This window comes from Callorhinus ursinus, unplaced genomic scaffold (genome assembly GCF_003265705.2).
Source record: "Callorhinus ursinus isolate GAN/ISIS: 27379988/994484 unplaced genomic scaffold, GSC_fseal_2.0 scaffold12, whole genome shotgun sequence".
Classification (NCBI taxonomy): Eukaryota; Metazoa; Chordata; class Mammalia; order Carnivora; family Otariidae; genus Callorhinus; species Callorhinus ursinus.
In genome coordinates, this window is record NW_027397074.1 from 13,144,548 (window position 1) to 13,163,904 (window position 19,357).

Sequence of the window (19,357 nt, forward strand, 5' to 3'; positions counted from 1 at the left end):
ACTTGCTTCAATATATTAAAAGCTTAGAGGGATATGGCCCATTAAATAATCTTTTTCCTGATTCTAAATGATAACTTCCCATCCTGTAAATTGGTTTCATTTGCTTCTTTTCCAGGCTTATGTACTTAAATTAAGACTCTCTGAGTATGCCCCCACATACCTCCTGCAATACATATTTAAACACACTAGCCCTTCACTAACAGGACTTAATAAAATTGAGAATTTGTAAAGGGCAAAAATGTTGGGCTACATTTTGGCCCATCTCTACACATAAACAAAACATCCACAGTAATTAAAAGGGCGAATTGTATTGATATAAAATCTTTCCTACAGAAAATAATGATTTGTGGGATCATTTCAAGACATTTTGCAAGTTATAAATATTTCTCTTCCTTCTTCAGTTACCTAAAAAGCATAAGTCGGTTTTTAATTTTGATATGTAAGCCAGAAAGAAGAAACTCTGTATTTCAGATATCAACCTTGAACAGTGTTCAATACAAGAAAGGCCAACTCAGCTGTTTGGAGTCTTTTTGGCACATTAAGCATTTAGTTCCATATCTCAGATGCCTTAGGCATTTCTATAACAATAAGGTGTTGCTTTGGAAAACTAGACATTATCCTAGGGTCCCTGAGGCCAACCAAGGTCCTAGCTGTCCAGGAAAGTACATAATGAAAGAGTAACTGGAAGTGGAAGGCTGCATCTATTATGATGGCTGAATATCTAGCATTTCTATATGCTATTCTCTCTTGCCCTCTCTCTTTTGAATTTATTATTGAGTAATTTGTTCTGTGAGATTTAGATCCTTAATTTACGCTTTATTGTGAAATATCTGAAGCACACAGAACTGTATTGAGTAATATATTTAAATTGTAATCCAATGCCCAACTTTGTCAACTATTAACATTTAAATATACTAGTTCCTACAAATATATGCAATGTGATATAAATATAACATTGGGTTTAGATATGTTTTTTAAGAAAATAAAATATTATTAAAACAATAGTAGCTCCCTATATCCTCATTCTCTTTTTTCTTGAGGAAAATTTATTTGAATTTGGTGCTTAACTTTTCCAGAAGTGTTTTTTATGTTTACTACTTACATATGAATGTTATCTAGCCATAAGCAGTATCATTTGCTTCTTTAAACTTGATATATCCAGTATAATTCTGGTTGCATTCCTACACTCCTTGATTTTACTCGTTTGACATTGTTTCTGAGATTTTTCTATATTGAAGCACGCAGATCTTTTTTGTTTCATTTAAACTTCTGTATCCATTTAGCGACTATACTTCAATTTATCCATTCTCCTTTTGTAGAACATACAAATTGTTCTTTTTTCTATTATAATTAATCCTATAATAACTATTTTTGAAAATGTCTATTATTGCACATGTGGAGAAGGTTCTCAAGGGTATGCACTTAATTGTGAAAAGCTGGTTCTTGGAATATGTGCATTTTAAACTTCATTGGGTATGCCAAATCAGTCTCCAAGATGTATGTTTGTACTAATATACACACAAAGGAAAAATATATGATCTTCTGAAAGAAACAGTAAAGTTATCTGCAGCTTCATCTTCCTGGGCAAGACTTCCCTGGGCTAGGAAAATTGTTTATGCAGGTAATAAATTGTGTGGTTATAGAGGCTTTTAATTCTCAACTTAAATGTTAAACTCTTGTTTCTTTTGTCTTGAGAATTACTCATGTACTTTTCTACCTTCAAACAAATACAATTGGAATTTTCTCCATTATTAATCTTGTGCTTTGTTTTATTTACAGTAACGACTTGGACATGATCTTACTAAGGTTCTACTAAGAGTGCCCCATATTAAATTATTTTTTCTTTTAAAGATTATCATTACTATAAACTCTCATGCTTAAAGATTGTCAGAGCACCCACAAAACCTGACATACTTCTGTACAATATCTCTACAAGCTACTTCATAACCAGGTTGGGGGGGTTGTTATATATTACCTATTGCAAATATAAAATATCCTTCACGAATATACCAAATTGGCAAGAAATATAATTTTCTCTAAAAGAAATTTCTTTCTAAAACAAAGACCTCAACTAACTTCTTTAATAAATTATGCTCATATAGCTAAACATATAGATGAGTACTTTCAAATCTCACTTATAGGAGGATCATTGGAAATCTTAAAAGTAATTACTTGCAATAGTAATATTTATGTCAGTTTGCCGAAGTCTAAATTTAGATCACAATGAAGTGTAGCTATATAATTGTATTGATTGGGGAGAGACATATATTCTTTTCTTTCATAAGAGAAATTACTGCATACTTAAAGTCCAAAACATATTTACCGAATGTTTTCAGGAAATATTTTCTTAGGTATTTGATTTAGTGCAATTCCATGTCAAAAATCTGGTAACCACATTTAGGGTTTGAAAACAAAACTTGCACACAAACGAACATTCTGTTTATAACCATAGAACACTAATGTTTGTGTTTTATTATAATACAACCAAAATATACATTTGACAATTTTCAATTATTTTAGATTACAAGACTACATTTCTTTTAAAATAGCAAAACTGTAATTCAAAATTGATTGGTAGCCACTTATAATACCGGAATTAAATTACATGATTAACTGATAGATTGTTGCCCTTCCCCCAAAAAATCATCTATCTCAAACTTACCATAAATACACTATTCTACAAAATATTTAAATGAGAGGTATAAATCATGCGCATGTTCCTGTCTTTGCACTGTCAATATGTAGAATGTTGGAATTTTAGATCTTATTTTTTAACCTCACATGTAAGCCAAGTTATTTAAATATTTTGGTTATTTCCGGTGAGAAAAAATGTATTTTTTTATAAAAACACTTCAAATATCTCTTTTTTTCTAAACTGTCCATTCCCAATAAGACTAATCCATTTTCCAACATGTTGTCTAAGACAAATGTAGCATTCTAAAGAGAAAGCTGTTTCAGTTTTAATTTTCCTTTGTATTTATGATATATATGAAATATAGCTTATATTTAAGTTTAAAATATCAGTGTTTAATTAATGCTATTGTTCAACTTAATATTTTGTGGACATCTGGATAATAGAAAATTGTCTTTGAAAGCTTACCTTTGATAATGTTGAAAAACAGGCACTGGCCACTGTAAACTTATTTTTTAATCGAGTCTATACAATTCAGCAGGAACAAAACCTAATAGCATAAAAGAACTGAAATATAGACCAAAAGCAGAATTCAAGAGTAATACCATTTTGTAGGCAGCATGTTGTAAATGAGCATCATCAGTTAGCCAACCGATTGATGAGATTTGGTATAGATTATAATTCTGTTGTAGCTTTTGCAAATTTCTGAATTTCTCTATGACTATTTTTCCAACTCTTAAGTAATTTGGTTGGTTTTCAGAAACGTTTATTCAGTAATATGAATGTAGTGTGTTGAGCTCTTTGGAGGGAAAAAAAGGTTCTACATAAATTAATTATGTAGACTCTTCATTTCCAAGCAAACTCTTAAAATCCCCAATAAAGTGAATGTAAATGTATGCAGAAAGGCAGGATTCCATTTAGCAGCATAAATAGCTGGAATGAAACACAGGCGAGAATATGCAAGTTAAAGACGTATGTATTCGAAACAGGGGAGAAAAATATGAAACCAAGAATAGGCAGACATTTTAAGACCTCTCCATAGATAGCTAGTTTCTTAACAAACATATCTGAAACTATTAACTCTAATTTTATTTTTCATTATTTCAAGGAAAATTTGGTAAAAGATTCAGTGGTGAGGAAGTATAATTGTGTCTCATCTCTAGACTTAATATATTCATACTGTCCTTGTAAGTGTTCTAGGCAATTAAAAGGTTAAAAAATTAAATGTAGCCTAGATCCTCTATCTTTATAAATACACATAAATCTTTGCCCATTTTTTTATTATATGACATTTTGTTTTACTCAATATTTACTCAATATTTCAAATATATTTAAGCAATTATCATAAATTAATGTTTTAGATCCAAAGCAGCCAAAATATTAGCTGCAAAGTAAAAAAAGGTTGCCCAAATTTTATCTAAATAATTAAGATTAGAAAGGAGTAATTTAAAAATGGCTTGAACTTTCATATTTTGATGAAAACCAAATTTATTACACGTCAATCTTAACATTTGAGTTTCATGTAATTTTCCCAAAGTCACCTATACTTTGATCATGACTGTTTGACATACAAATCTTAGGAAATCTTAAAAATTAAACATGCTCCCATTATTCACTTTGAGCTTGTCATGAGTTCCTGGAACATTTAAACCTGGCAAATCAATAATTACAGACACTCTCTTTATGATATTCAATTAGCAGCCTGATCCCCCCCCACACACAGCTATTCTTCTGCATTACTTTTTTAAGAGTCATTGTTTCTGGTTCACTTTAAAAAACAAAAAACAAAACAAACAAACAACAACAACAACAAAACAAAAAAATCTTCAAGTTTTCAATCTAGTGAAACATCTACAAATATTTACGGGTATCATTTCAAAAGGGGTACCTAACCTCATATAGCCGTGTGACTACTTTGAGATAGGTAAGGAAGGCAAAGAAAATGAACATAAGATTGAATGTTCCCAACATAAAGGCAGTCACAGACATGATACCAAAACTCTTCATAAGGCACCCTCTAACCACCAGGTTCTCACAGGCTCTTCTTTCAAGACATGCAGAATGCATGCTAGATGAGCAATGTCTGCTATTCAGTTTTCTGAAAGGCTGCCTTCCATGTGAGGAAGTGACTAATTTTTCATTTCACACTAAAAAGGGCGTGAAGAGGCAAAACAGAAGAAGGCAAAGGGTTTTGCGTTCCAAGAAGGAAAGGTGAGTTCAGCTCCAACAGGCAGGAAACATACCATACGTCCACAGAGGGAAAGTCAAATTGGAAACATTTGAAAGTGCTAACAAAATACGAAAAATGTTTATGTTAATGCTGTGAGTTCGGTTTCTTTACATGCATTAGGCTTATTTATTATTAAATTACTAAAACAATGCTACTTGAATTACAGCATACAATCTCAGGAAATGCAAAAAGATTGTGTGAAGAAAAGATGTCAAAGAGTTAATTTAACCCTTTCCGTTGTCAACATTTTTGCATTTGTTCTATTACTCAACAAATATATATCCCCGCTCCCCACCTCTGTTGTCTACCTAATTCTATCTCTCTATATATGTATATTCACTCAAATAAAATCCAATAATCCAATATTCAGGAGAGAATAAAGGCAGTAAATGGAAATAATTTACAGAGTATAATGAAATTTTAGAAAAAGAGAGAGGAAGTACTACTGAAGTCCCATCGGTTGTAAATAAATTTGTGTTCATTCTTCCCATGATCTTTTAGAAAATTTACTTTTCCTCAGACTTTCGCTAGCAGTTTGTTATAAGGTAGAATTTTTTTAACAGATGGATTACAAATTGGCAGCTACTCATACTCTAGTGAATAAAGCTACATAACATTTTGCCCAGTTTATTTGTGATCGTTCTTCCTTTTTATGGGGATCTGAGTTTTCCCCAAAGCCAGAATTTATGGCTGTCTTTCTTTCTGTCTCTTAACAAATTCCATCTGCATGCCTTCCCATCAGGACGCAGTATACATCATGGTGTTTCCCTTATTAAAATGTTTTCTCATATATTATTAAAATATTTATGAAACGTTCTGTCCCTGTAAAGCTCAGCGTATATTCTAAAAACACATAACCGAGTACCAACTTCTCTCTGTGAACCTGTTACTCTTGACAAGTCATAAGGAATCCTGGGAGGAGCATTTACATCCTTCAGTATATCACACCGCAGTACACCGAATGTAACCTCTGGGGTCTGAAATAACACACCTCTCCAAATTCCTAAACCCTGCACCAAGAGTGAAGGGCTCCCTGGGAAAGTTCCTGCTGATAGTGTGAGCTGTACGAATTTGTGTCTTCTCTCCAAATCCTACCACAAGGGAGCGAGTTCTAGAGTGGAATGATGTATCTGTTCCTAAGAACACATATATAGCACAACTGCATGGTCAAGTCTGTGCTTAATGGCCATACAAGGGAAATAAAGCACCTTATTGTAATATCAAATTGTAATATCAAATTTGATGCTCGCTCAGCTCAATTATTTACATGACATAATAAATTCAAAAACTCAGCACATCAAACATTTACAAATGTAAAGCCCCAATTTTGAGGATAATTCTGATACTTTGCAGGTACGTGTTTAGTTCTTGGAAAACTGGTCCAGATGAATTAGTTGCCCTTACTATGCCATATTCACCATATATAGTCTTAATCAGATCACTGTTCTTGTGCTCTTTGCCTTAGCAAAACTCCATGGAAAGCTCTTATGAGTTAGTATACGGGGTGTACAAAACAGAAGACGGTATTTTTGCAGGTAAAGAATTCCTTTCTTTAAATTAAACAGACAGCTACGTGTCCATGGCTTTAGGAAGCTCGTCCAGGTCTCTGTGATGTCTTCGATTTCGTTTCTTCTTCATTTCCTGCATGTGCTTCCACTTGGGGCCGCCCTTGTTTCGCTGTCTCCGCTTCTCCCGGTACCACATCTGTTCGCAGTACTGGTCGAGGCTGAAGTTTGGGCTGCTAAGGATTTGGATGTAGTCTTTGTATCTCAACCGTGACTCTGCCAACAGATCCTTGACCTGCCCCTCCTCGTGCTCTGCCCTCTGGGTATTTGCCATCTGTTCATTCTCAATGACATTCAAAGTCAGCTTCACTATGGTGTGGATAAAAGTGTGTTCCTGTGCTTTGCAGTAATACATCCCAGCGTCCTTCTTCTGCAGACTTCGAATCAGTAGCCCGTACTCTGTTTTGATGATCCTTTCATCAGGTTTCAACTGCAGAATTGGAAAAATGTAGGTAATAAATGAAAAACAGAGAGGGCCGTGAGCAAATGAACAGAGGCCACATAGTTTTACTTAGATGAACCTAAGAGATCAATCCCCATCTCTGTCATCGAGCACAATATTATCAGCCATAGATGAAGAGAGTAAAAAAAAATTCCACTAAAGTAACAGCCCCCAAACATGCATGTTTGCCTCTCATTATTATCTAACTAAACCTTTGGAATATAGTTAATTTTTCTCCCAGTCTACAGATTGGAATGAAAAGCTAGAAAAACCACTGAAGTAAAACCGGAAACTATCAACTAACCGTCTTTACAGAGATTTCAGATACCAAGTAGTATACTAAGAACACCAACTGGTATTTAAATTTCAGAGCTAGAACTGGACATGGACAGCCTTTGTGCAGAAAGAGAGCTTTTAGGGCACGCTACTACCTGTAATGGAGAAATAGAACGATGATTGCAAAAGGAATTTACTCTCTTTTCTGGATATCTCCCAATAAGCGAGCTGAATAGCATATGGAGACTGTAAGTTGTGACTTGTTAAAAGTCTAATGGAAAAGCATGGATCCAGCTTTTTGGATGTTTGAGCTGTAACTGAGTAGGACCATAGGCAGAAGGTTAGCAACATTTAAAGCTGAATTTCCCTTTTTACTACGGATTGAATGTTGATACTGTGTGTACATGTGATACTTGAGATGATGTCATTTGTGGAAATATTTGCCATACCTTGGTATACTATAACGTAGTAATGTGATTTCAAGTGTGAGAAAACTCAATGAACAAAAAGAACCCCTCCTGAAATGTGATGCTCTTTACCCTTTGAAGCAAGAGTACTGAAAGACAATTCAAACATTTGAGCTTGCCTGGCCCACAGGCTGGTGTGAAGAGCAAACCTATCTTCCATAAAGCTGGAGGCCTGTTTAGCCACACCAGAGCCCTGTTTCATGTGGGATATTGTTGAGTGTCTCGGCATTAAGTAGAATAACAACAACAACAACAACAAAGAAGTCTGGAAGATTTCCCAGTTTACACATCTGCCCCTGTATTGTAGACTTTCAGTCGATGGAAATCAAGGAGGCATAAAGACAGCTAAATTCAATTTATTCACAGTGGGTGGACTCCGCATCTTTATGTGAAAAATATGTAGGAAAAAATCCCTCCAATTCTGGAAATATGAGAAAAGGAAAAGAAACATCTCTGGCTACTGGCCCAGTTAACTAACCACCCTCTATGCCAGAGAAATGCAGCTGGTGGGGTACCACTCTAGGCCAAAGGCAGGTCACAGCACAGATCCTTGGTTAATGAGGCTGAATGGTCTCCAGCCTGCCTTCCTCCTAGGCTGAATCCACACCATCGGGGTTTTGTTTGTTTGTTTCCCTTAACTTTCCCCATTTTTTTTTTTTTTTAGAATGGATTTATTCTAAAGGCCCAAGCATTTTAAAATGCTGTTGTAATACACGCTAATGTTGAATTCACTTAAATTCTCAGAGATTTGGGGACCCTCGTGCCTAAAATAAATGTGAACTGGAATTGGAGGATTCTCAAGGGCCAATCTTAAACAGAAATGTCAAACTCAAATTTAACACACTCCATATACCTTTTCTTTTACATAATTTTATTGTACGAATTATTCTTTAAATTTTAAATACATCTTAGATCACAAAACTCTGACTCCACAGACGAGGATCTGGTCTTTATCGGCAGACTCTGCTTCCTATGATTACTCATTTATCTTCCCTGATTGGTCTTCCATTTATCAAGTTGGTGACATAGCATATGGTGTATTTGGGGGGTTAAAAGTAAAGCTCTTTGAAGGTTAAAGTGTGAAGTATTATTTGCAACATTATAGACTACTGCGTGTTGCGGGAGAGCTGGAGAGGCGATGTTCTGAAGCCTCTAATTATTATTTATTTTTTTTCAGTTCTTTATTTTTTTATTTTATTTTTTATTTTATTTTATTATGTTATATTAATCACCATACATTACATCATTAGTTTTTGATGTAGTGTTCCATGATTCATTGAAGCCCTTATTTTTATAAGTCTCCTAATAGAAAATGGCGCGTGGTTATTAGCATGACAATCAAAGTGGGTGATTTCAGTTCCAGTTCATCTCTAGATTTCCTTTCCAACACTGGGACTCTTGCTAATGCTTAAACTGCACTTCATGTGGCTTTTAGAGATTGTCACTGCTCTGACTCACTACTTTTTATTGTTTTCTTTAATCTCCTGACAGGAAGAAATTATGACTTTGATTTCGCACACATTATGTAACACTTCATCATTATCTTTGCATTCTCTTTCTGTATCCTGTGTATCTGTTTTACTCTGAAGTCCAGCTCCCCTCCCCTCCTTCCCAGACTATGTCCATCGCTACAGGACTCAGAGTTTCATAAACACCTAGCATCTCCTTACTCCCCTGCAGTCCTTCCCTTTTCCTTTCTTCCATGGAACGCTTAGTTTTTCTTTGTCTTTGGACCCATAGATATAAAACTTGCTTTAATAAATTTCTTTCTGGATTTATCTAATGTTTATTTGATCACTTCAGTGTTTTTTCTTTCTGAATCTTCAAAAACAGGCGTTGATTGAAATCATACCTCTAATAAAATACAGTTGAGATTGATATATTTTCCTAGGATTTTTATTTTTGCGATTTAGAGACAAGAATCTGTGCCGCCCAAATTAAGCGGCTGATGAACGTTGGCCTGCTTTACATTCCCATTCTCTGTGTTGCTTTCATTCCCCGCTGGGAGAGGATGCATTATGCAGACTGTATCTGGACAGTGACATCTCAGCACAGTCCATTTAGAAAATTCAGCTCCTTTACAAAGAGATAATGTAATCTCTGGCCACTGATTTAAACTCACGGAATTTTCTCCACTCTAAAAGTGATAAGTAAAAACCGCTCAGCTAAATCAAAACCACGCTTGAACTGGGGTCGACTATTCATTTGCCTAACGTGAACAAGGATAATATATTTGGCATTATTAAATGTAGATCTTCAGTGAAGGGCAATTCATTTAAAATGAAAAGAGTAACGTGGAGAGGGACAAAGGACATTTAGGTACTAAGCAGCAGGTAAAGGTCGGGGACTCTGCTCTCCGATAATAGCAGCCTAATGGTAATTCCTTTGCAGATAATTCACCTGTCAGATCTCTCATAGCTAAAGCATTGCATGCGTCTTGGAAGTGACTAGGCCTTCAAGAATATCTCTTCTCTGCAACAAACATAGAAGGAAGACTTATTTAAAAATAGTGCAGAGGCAACTCCTTATTTAAAAGAAAAGAAAAATTGAATTTATACATATTTAACCCCTAGATTAATTTGGTATCCTCGAGTAAGTGTAAAGAGAAAACGTAAACTGCAATGGTAATAATAACACGAAATACCTAGAAAAATACACATTTGCTGTTTCATCAGGAAAGGAGTTTCTAAGCATAATGAGTGAGAAATCATAGGGATATAAATCTATAGATTTGTCCATATAAAATATAAAACGCTTTTTTGTGAGGAACACAAAAAAATTTAGAGACATAAAACATAATAAGTTACTTCTAATATGTATAACATTAGATTGTTGACATCGATAATATATAAAAGGCTTGTGAAAATCATTTTTAAATGAATACTTCAATGTAAACTAAGCAAACAATGGGCAAAGCACTTCACTAAACACAACTGAAATCAACAGCCAAGAAACATGACAAGGTAAATTCACATCCACTAATTTTCAAAGAAATAGATATTTACAGGGGCACTTGGGTGGCACAGTTGGTTAAGTGTCCATCTCTTGCTCCGGCTCACGTCGTGATCTGAGAGTTGTGAGATCAAGCCCTGTGTCGGGCCCCGCACTCAGCACAGAGTCTGCTTAAGACACTCTCTCTCCCTCTGCCCTTCCCCTCCCCCTGCTCAAATAAATAAATAGATCTTTAAAAAAAAATATTTACATAACATGTTTACATAGTATGACATTTTTCATATCAAACTAGTAAGGATGTTCTTAAATTGTAATACACCATTTTGCTTCAGGAGTTCAGAAAAAAATACTAATATGGTGATTTTGATGAGAAATTAGCAACATACAGTTGTTTATCAAAAGCCTTAAAGATAGTTGAAGCCTTTCACTCAGTTATTTTATCTCAAAAGATTTGTCCTAAGAAAGCATGTAGGAAAGCAGAGGAAGATTTAGATATCACGAGTGTTACTGGAGTGGTTGGGGGTGGGAGGGATGGGGTGGCTGGGTGATAGACATTGGGGAGGGTATGTGCTACGGTGAGCGCTGTGAATTGTGCAAGACTGTTGAATCACAGATCTGTACTTCTGAAACAAATAACGCAACATATTTTAAGAAAAAAGAAAAAGAAGAAGATAACAGGAGAGGAAGAAAAGGGGAGTATGTCAGAGGGGGAGACGAACCATGAGAGATGATGGACTCTGAAAAACAAACTGAGGGTTCTAGAGGGGAGGGGGGGGAGGGGGATGGGTTATCCTGGTGATGGGTATTGAGGAGGGCACGTTCTGCATGGAGCACTGGGTGTTATGAACAAACAATGAATCATGGAACACTGCACCAAAAACTAATGATGTAATATATGGTGATTAACATAACAATAAAAAATTTAAAAAAAAAGTTCACTACTTGTTTTTAAGATGAAACCTGCTATTTAAATAACATGGACTAATCATGGATGACTGTGGCATCAAGGTAGCGAGTGTTAAGGGACAGGAAAAGTATGGTATTACAATTGAATGATAAGGAAAATGCTCACAGTGTAATCGTTAGGGGAAAAAAAGCTAGAGAATAGCCATCATTAGAGGCCTCAAAATCCTTTATGTGTCACTATATTTTCCAAAACTATTTATATTGCTTTTATAATAGAAAGAACAACAATAAAACAAGGACCTACAGAGATTAAAATACAAATATTTGAAGATGTTTTAAAAATAATTGTTAAAAGCCACACACACACACAAATACTACCACAATGGTATAAGGTATTGCCTCTTCTAGTCATTCAGACCCCAAAAGTACAACAGAAGCCCAGGGACTGCCAATTAACTCGCTACTTACAGCATAAGCACCATCAATTTCAAGAATAGCTTTATAAGGAAGTCAGCAGATAAGTGACTCATGACCTCTCCAATAGCATCCAACTGTGAAACAGCTCAGTAAGGAAATGATCTCCTCCTGGCAGAGAATAAGCTGGTGACAGGCTCTGTGCCACAGGAGATTCTAGTCCCTCCCACAGGCTTTTTTTCAGTGGGGTAAAGATTCCAAACTGTGACCTTCTTGGTAAGGAGCAGAAGGTAGCCTGCTGAGAAAAGTGCTTCAAATCTAGTCTGGATCTTGCCCCTTTCCTCAGCTCAGGAAGCAGGATCGCATATCCTGGACAATGTGTAACTACCTACTTACAAAGGTAGATGAAAATACCAGTTGGAATATTATAGCTAGGATGCTTTGAAGTAAAATACACTATTTCTGCTCCATTAAAATTCATGGAGCATGGTACCACCATGACTGGGTGATACACTCTTAAAAGGTACATTAAAGTAATTCATTGCCTTTTCAGGAAGATAAAAGATGTGAACACAAACATGAATAGGCAAATGTGTATACCTATAACTTGGGGTAAGAGATTACCCCAAGCAGAGTACCATATATTTTTTAAAAGTCATATTAAACTTGCCATGGAAGAAACATAATTATTAAAGAATAATGTTTAGCTGAGGAGAGGTTATCAAAATTTATTGACTATAAAATTAAAATAATAGTTTGGGACGTTTAAATGTAAAATATTGCAATGTAACTAAATATTTGCATGTTAAAAAAATTCAGAAAACATTCCTCCTGTATTTCTTTGATAAAAGGTTAATGCTTTATGTTTCAAAGTTACATAATTACTTCCAGGTCAGATAATACTTTAATATACACTGGGAACAACGGGGCCCGTAAAATAAATCCATATTTAGCATAAATATGGATATGCCATAATCTTAGAATTTATGGATGTTAGTAATGATGAAGAATCAAGTTTTATTGGAGAAATCTGACATAACAAACATTGGAGTATTCCCTTGGTATTAACTATGTAAACAGTCAATATTTTATTTTATTTTTTTAAGCCTTTATTTATTTATTTGACAGAGAGAGACACAGCTAGAGAGGGAACACAAGCAGGGGGAGTGGGAGAGGGAGAAGCAGGCCTCCCGCGGAGCAGGGAGCCCGATGCGGGGCTCGATCCCAGGACCCTGGGATCATGACCTGAGCCGAAGGCAGACGCTTAACTGGCTGAGCCACCCAGGTATCCCTTAAATGTTTATAGACTTATCAAGAAGGTTGTATTTTAGAGCATTTGGTCGGCCTGTTTATATGACAGAGAAACTGAGTGTTAGAGAAGTTACAACCTGTTCATAAATCCTCAGAAATCAACTGAACACGTGATCAGTGCTAATTCGAATTTCACACATCTTCCTGATAAGAGTATCTGCAATTTTATATACGTATTTTACATTTGTGAATAATCCTCTGCTTTGAAATTCACATTTTCATCTGTATTTTCTCATTTTATTTTCATAGTAACTTTTGTATTTATTTTGTTCACGTTAGAAAATTCTGGCCCATGTGGACTCAGTGATATTATCAAAGGACCTAGGACAGGGATTCAGTTGAACATCTAATTCCGAATCCTGAGTTCATTGGATTACTCATTACAGTGTCCTCAGTTTAATACTGGGAATATTAGAACTCTATACTGAGTTTCGCTGGTTTCTCTTAGGCACCGAAAGAGAAAAATAAAAACCCTGCCAATTACCCCTTGTTTCATGGCACTCAAATAATAAATACAGGATTTCTCAGGCTACCCGAAATTGTCCCATTAAGTTCAGTAACATACTTAACCTATCTACCTCACAAAATTTCTGATTGTTTCAACCCCTATGTATGTCCTAGAAAGACTGAAACAGAAAAAGTCAAAAGATGAAGGGAACATCTACGTTACTTTTCCCTCTGTTGATTTAATTTCAAAACAAGAGTGAAAAGGTACATGTCCAGCTAGTTATCCAACTTGTTCATATGATATGATAAAGATAGATCTTTCTGTTGATATACATATTCAACCTGTTTTATGATATAAGTTAAACACAATATGAGTTAAAATTTAGTCCTTATCCACTGTGGGGGAAAATACTGTGTTCTTATTTTTTGATCAGGGAATTGTTCTAAAATATAGACAATCTATGAGAATGAAAATTTGAAAAAAAAATGTAAATTTCCTTTAAAAATGCAATCTGCTTTTAAATATACTTTATTAATGTATCTGTAATAAGTTGTCCTATTTTTATCTCAAATGCATTAAGTTTCATGTTAGTGAGTATAAATTGTTATTTTCCTTTTTATCAGATAGTGATGAGAGCACTGTATGGCACTGAACATTGGACATCTCTCGCAACCAAAACTTGATTTAACTTTTACACTATTTCCCTCAAGGTGGTCGTTCTTTGATGACTATAACTCACCTCCTCTCGATGCTCATCTCCTGACCGCTGGATATACCACTTAATAGATGCTTGTTGGGATTTAGGTATACATTCCAGAAAGGTTGAATTAAATTCAATGCCAAAAATCACCTTTTCATCAGCAGTTTCATGACTAATGCCTGGAATGCAAACATGGGATAGAAGATTAACCTTGACCTTATTTTAAAAGCAATGGGAAAATAGACTGATTTAGAACAGATGCTATTGGGGAAAGATTCATTTTACATTATTAAAGAGAGAGGAAATTCATGATATGATATTGTTACCTAAGAGTCAAATATTATCTAATAGATTGATTTTTAAAACTCTATCCCTGCATTGCAATTTTTACCCTTTCATGATATATTAACTATTTGCAACTGTTTTTTTTTTAATAAGAATTCATAAGACCTAACTCTAAACATTGAATCTCTTTCTCTGAGCTGAAATGAATAAAACTTTAGTGTCTTTTAATGCTTCACACGTTTTAATTTGTATAAAATATAATGAATTTAGTGGATAGTTCCAGAAGAGGAGTTTACTTCATCCTTTAAGAGAAATTCTATCATGAATCGATCCACAGAGTTGACCATATAACATTAAGACATTTTATACCCACAAAGTAAGTACAATGGTCTGTACTTGATAAAATTCTATAAAGATGATATTGAGCTAGATGCTCTAATACTCTAAATGTGGACCTTATCTGTATTATCTACCAAAAAACAGTTCTCTTTTATTCAAAGAGTGGTACTTAAGCCCAACATGCATTTGCTATAAGATAGTTAATGGGATGCTAAAGGAACAGTGTCTCAGACACCTTATTCTCGTAAATCAACTGCAGCATCTGAAATACATTCCATCCAGAGTAGCCAAAGGCTGTGTCCCATGTGTGATCTAAGATCTGTAGCTCAAATTTGATCAAATAAAAAATGTCGGCTGTTCAGCCTGGCCCGAACATGCACTTTTTCATCATATATTCAGATGTCTCAATTCTGCAGATGGGTCTACTTAGCATGTTAGGCATAAACGAAGAGTAAGGCTTAAGGGACCTTTGTGAATCCTAAATGTAAGCACACAAAATTATCAGCAAATGGCATGAATGCACATTTATCCAATAGTTAGACTTTCCTTTGAAGAAACTTCTTTTGAACTTGTTTGGGTCTTACCAGCAATGATTAAGTCAGGCGTGCTGACACCATTATGAATTAACCTCATCTAACTTTCAAAATGTGTGAATTCCATTTGAAACTTGTAAGATATCCACTATCCTTGCCAATTCAACAGATTATATCTGTGATTTTCACAGTTAATAAATTCCTAATACACAGAAAGATCACCAGTACCAATCATGGAAGAGAAAGACACACATTATTTCATAGTAACAGATGCCATTCTCCTGAGAAAAAGGAGTTCATGAACAAAGCAGGGAGCTTGCAGGCTGATTGTTAGGTGATGGGGCAAGGGCTGGGGAGAAGCTCAGTTAGACTGATTTAACCAAAGAATCGGTCAAGTTAGTAAAAGATAAATTAGCAAAATACACGAGAAAAGTGAAATAGCTTATTGTACAGAATCCTTTTTCAAATCAGTAAAAACAGTGACCTTTGACACAAAGTCATTCCTATGTCAGTTTGGCAGGAAATTAATTTACTGTTGTCACCAATAATTTTTGTTTCATTTCTGAGTTTTAAATTTCCCATTTTTTAACAATTTAATTTACAATTGTATCATAAAGAATGAATACTTAGGAATAAACTTAACTAAGGAGGTGAAACACCTGCACACTAAGAACTATAAGGAATTCATGAAAGAAACTGAATAAGGCACAAGTAAATGAAAAGGTATTTCATGCTCATGGATTAAAAGAATTAATATTGTCAAATGTCCGTACTACTCAAAGCAATCTACAGATTCAATGCAATCACGATCAAAATTCCAATGACATTTTTCACAGAAAAATAAACCATATTTCAAACCATATTATAAAACTATAGTAATTAAAACAGTATGGTATTGGCATAAAAATAGACACAGATCAATGGAACATAACAAGAGCCCAGGAATCAACCCACACATAGATAGTCAATTATTTTACAACAAAGGAGTCAAGAATATACAATAGGGATATGACCTTGTATCTGTCAGACTGACTATTGTCTAAAAGATAAGAAATAACAAGTGTTGGCGAGGATGTAGAGAAAAGGAAACACTTGTGCACTGTTGGTGGGAATGTAAGTTAGTGCACCCACTATGGAAAACAGTTTAGACGTTTCTCAAAAAATTATAAATGTAACTAACATATGATCTAGCAATTCCATTTCTAGGTATTTACCTGAAAAAAAAATAAAAACACTAACTTGAAAAGCTATATCGCCCCATGTTCACTGCAGCATTATTTACAATAGCCAAGATATGAAAACAATGGAAGGTGCCATCAAGGATGAATGGATAAAGAAGATGTGGTATATATCTACACAATGGAATATTTTTCGGTCATGAAAAAGAGGAAAATCTTGCTTTTTTTGTGACAACATGGATGGGTCTTGAGGACATTAGGCTAAGTGAAGTAAGTCACAGAGAGAAAAATACCACATGATTTCCCTTATATGCAGAATCTTAAAAAAAGCAAAAAAACAAGCTCAAAAATACAGAGAACAGATTGGTGGATACCCAAGGTGGGAGGTGGAAGGTGGGTAAAATGGGTGAAGGGGGTCAAAAAGTACAAACTTCCAGTTCTAAATAAGTCCCAGAGATGTAATATACAGCACGATGACTGTACTTAATCATACGGTATTGCACATATGAAAGATGCAAAGAGAGTACCTCTTAAAGGTTCTCATCACAAGAAAACATTTTTTTTGCAATTATGTGTTGTGATGTATGCTAATTATACCTACTGTGATTGTTTCACAATGTATACAAATATCGAATCATTATTGTTATGTACTTAAAACTAATATAATGTTACATGTCAATTATAACTTAACAAAAAAATTCCTTAAGATTTTAAATACTTTAGTTTGTAAATACCCTCATAACTTCTACTTGAATTCCCACAGTTGATTCTCTGTCTCTGGCTTTTCCTATACAGTGTGAATTCTATTTTTTTAAAAATGATTTGTCTTAGAAATACGAACTAACTCCTTATAACCTGCAGGACAAACATAAACTCACAAACTTAGCCCAATGTATGTGAGGTCTTTCTGATTTTAATTATTGGTGCTTCATCTACTTTTAAAAGTTGCCTTTCCCCTCTTAGTGCAGCTCGAATGCTATCCAGCTAAGTATCCTTCCCTTTACCCATGCATTACACAAACATTCTTGTGTGCCTACAACACAGTATACATTCCAGTGACAGAGACAAAGTCATCAAGTGAATGAAATAGATAAAGAATATAGTATTTGGCATTGTTGTGCACTACAAATAAGAATAAAGCCGATTAGAAAGTAAGAGGTAGAACGGGGAGAAAGGTATTTCAGATAGGATGGTCAAAATAGGTGTCTCTGAGAAATTAACATGTTAAACATGAAATTAAATGGTGTGAAGATGGAACTACTTGCAGGAAAGAGTTCTTTAGGTACAGAGGAAACAAATGGAAACCTAACTGCCGCAGGAACCAGCCTGGGGCTTTTGAAAAAGAGAAAGCCAGTGAGTGAGCCATATGACTGTGACGAGAGAGAGGCTCAGGGCATGTACCAGATCAAGCAGAGTCTGTGGGCCATGGTAAATGCTGTGGATTTTTTTCTAACTGTTCTCAGAAGCTAGTGAGAGATTTTGAGTACGGGAATGATGTGATCTAGCTGAAGTCTTTGAAAAGGTTATTCAGGCTACCAAGTGGGACAGAGATTGACCAGGTACAAGCATGGAAGCAGGAGAACCACATAAACAGCTCCCGGAGAGGTATGGTGGTGGCTTCAGTTAAGTGGACATGTACAGAGGGTTAAGGAGTAGGTGCGGTTGTGGCCATAGAGCCATAAGGACTTATTGAGAGGTTGGTACTAGGATGTGAAAGGAAGAGAAAAATAAAAAAGATGACGCCTAGCTGTTTTTTTCCCCTAAACAGTTGGGTGAATAGGGGTGCTATTTATTAATATGGGAAAGGCTGCAGAACAATGAAGTCTGCAGGAAAAGACACCACAAATTCTTTCTCAGATATAATTTAGGATGCTTATTAGGCATTCTAAGAGAAGCCCTTGGCTGGGCATACAAGTCATACAAATCTGGCACACTGGAGAAGGTTTGGAACTGGACTAAGAATTGGGGAGCGAATTGCCTCTGATTGTGTTGAAATTGATGGTGTTAGGCAGTGAAGAGGCAGAGGTTTTCTGTTTGGATGGCAGGATGGAAAGGACAGATGAAGAACACTCAGAGGAGCAGCTGATAAAGTAAAGCCTGAAGGATTTGGGGCCATGAAGCCCACCGGTGCTGGGTCACCAACTCTTTGAAAACAAAAAGCCCTGATTTGTAGTGCTTGCTCATTTTCCTGGTGTAAAAACTCCCAATACGGCTGAAATCAAGCCACTGATGATTTAAAACCAGCTCACAAAATTTCTAAATAATAAGCAATCAGCTCTCATGGGGCCATAAGAACTGGGTCAAACAAAGAATGTGTTTCAAGGAGGAGGGAGTTAGACATGAAGTAAAAAGGAGAACTGAAAATTGGCCATTGGATCCAGCAAGGAGGAAACTGCTGGAGACCTTAACAAAAAATGGATTGGGGGCAGTGATGCTGATGATGAGCAGAGCTGGGTGTGGTGGGTCAGAGCAGGAACAGGATATGGCAAGTAGCTGTCTCCACCCGAGGCAGGAATTGTTTTGTGTCACTTTCTTTACAACACTTATCACCATCTGACAGAGAATATATATATATTTTAATTAATTTTTTTGAATGAGTGTTCCATGATTCATTGTTTGTGTATAACACCCAGTGCTCCATGCAGAACGTGCCCTCCTTAATACCCATCACCAGGCTAA

General features: G+C 35.4%; 1 protein-coding gene across 2 annotated transcripts in view; it reads right to left on the reverse strand.

Moving 5' to 3' along the window:
- Nucleotides 1-2,353: 2,353 nt before the first annotated feature.
- SEMA3D (semaphorin 3D) overlaps nucleotides 2,354-19,357 on the reverse strand; it is a 197,685-nt gene continuing 180,681 nt past the window's right edge. For both annotated transcript variants that reach the window (XM_025873256.2, XM_073898732.1), the window contains exons 17-18: nucleotides 14,383-14,522; nucleotides 2,354-6,857 (exon numbers count right to left, since the gene is read on the reverse strand). In XM_025873256.2, the coding sequence (XP_025729041.1) occupies nucleotides 6,432-6,857; nucleotides 14,383-14,522 (566 nt within the window). In that variant the 3' untranslated portion in view covers nucleotides 2,354-6,431. The remainder of the gene's footprint in view (nucleotides 6,858-14,382; nucleotides 14,523-19,357) is intronic.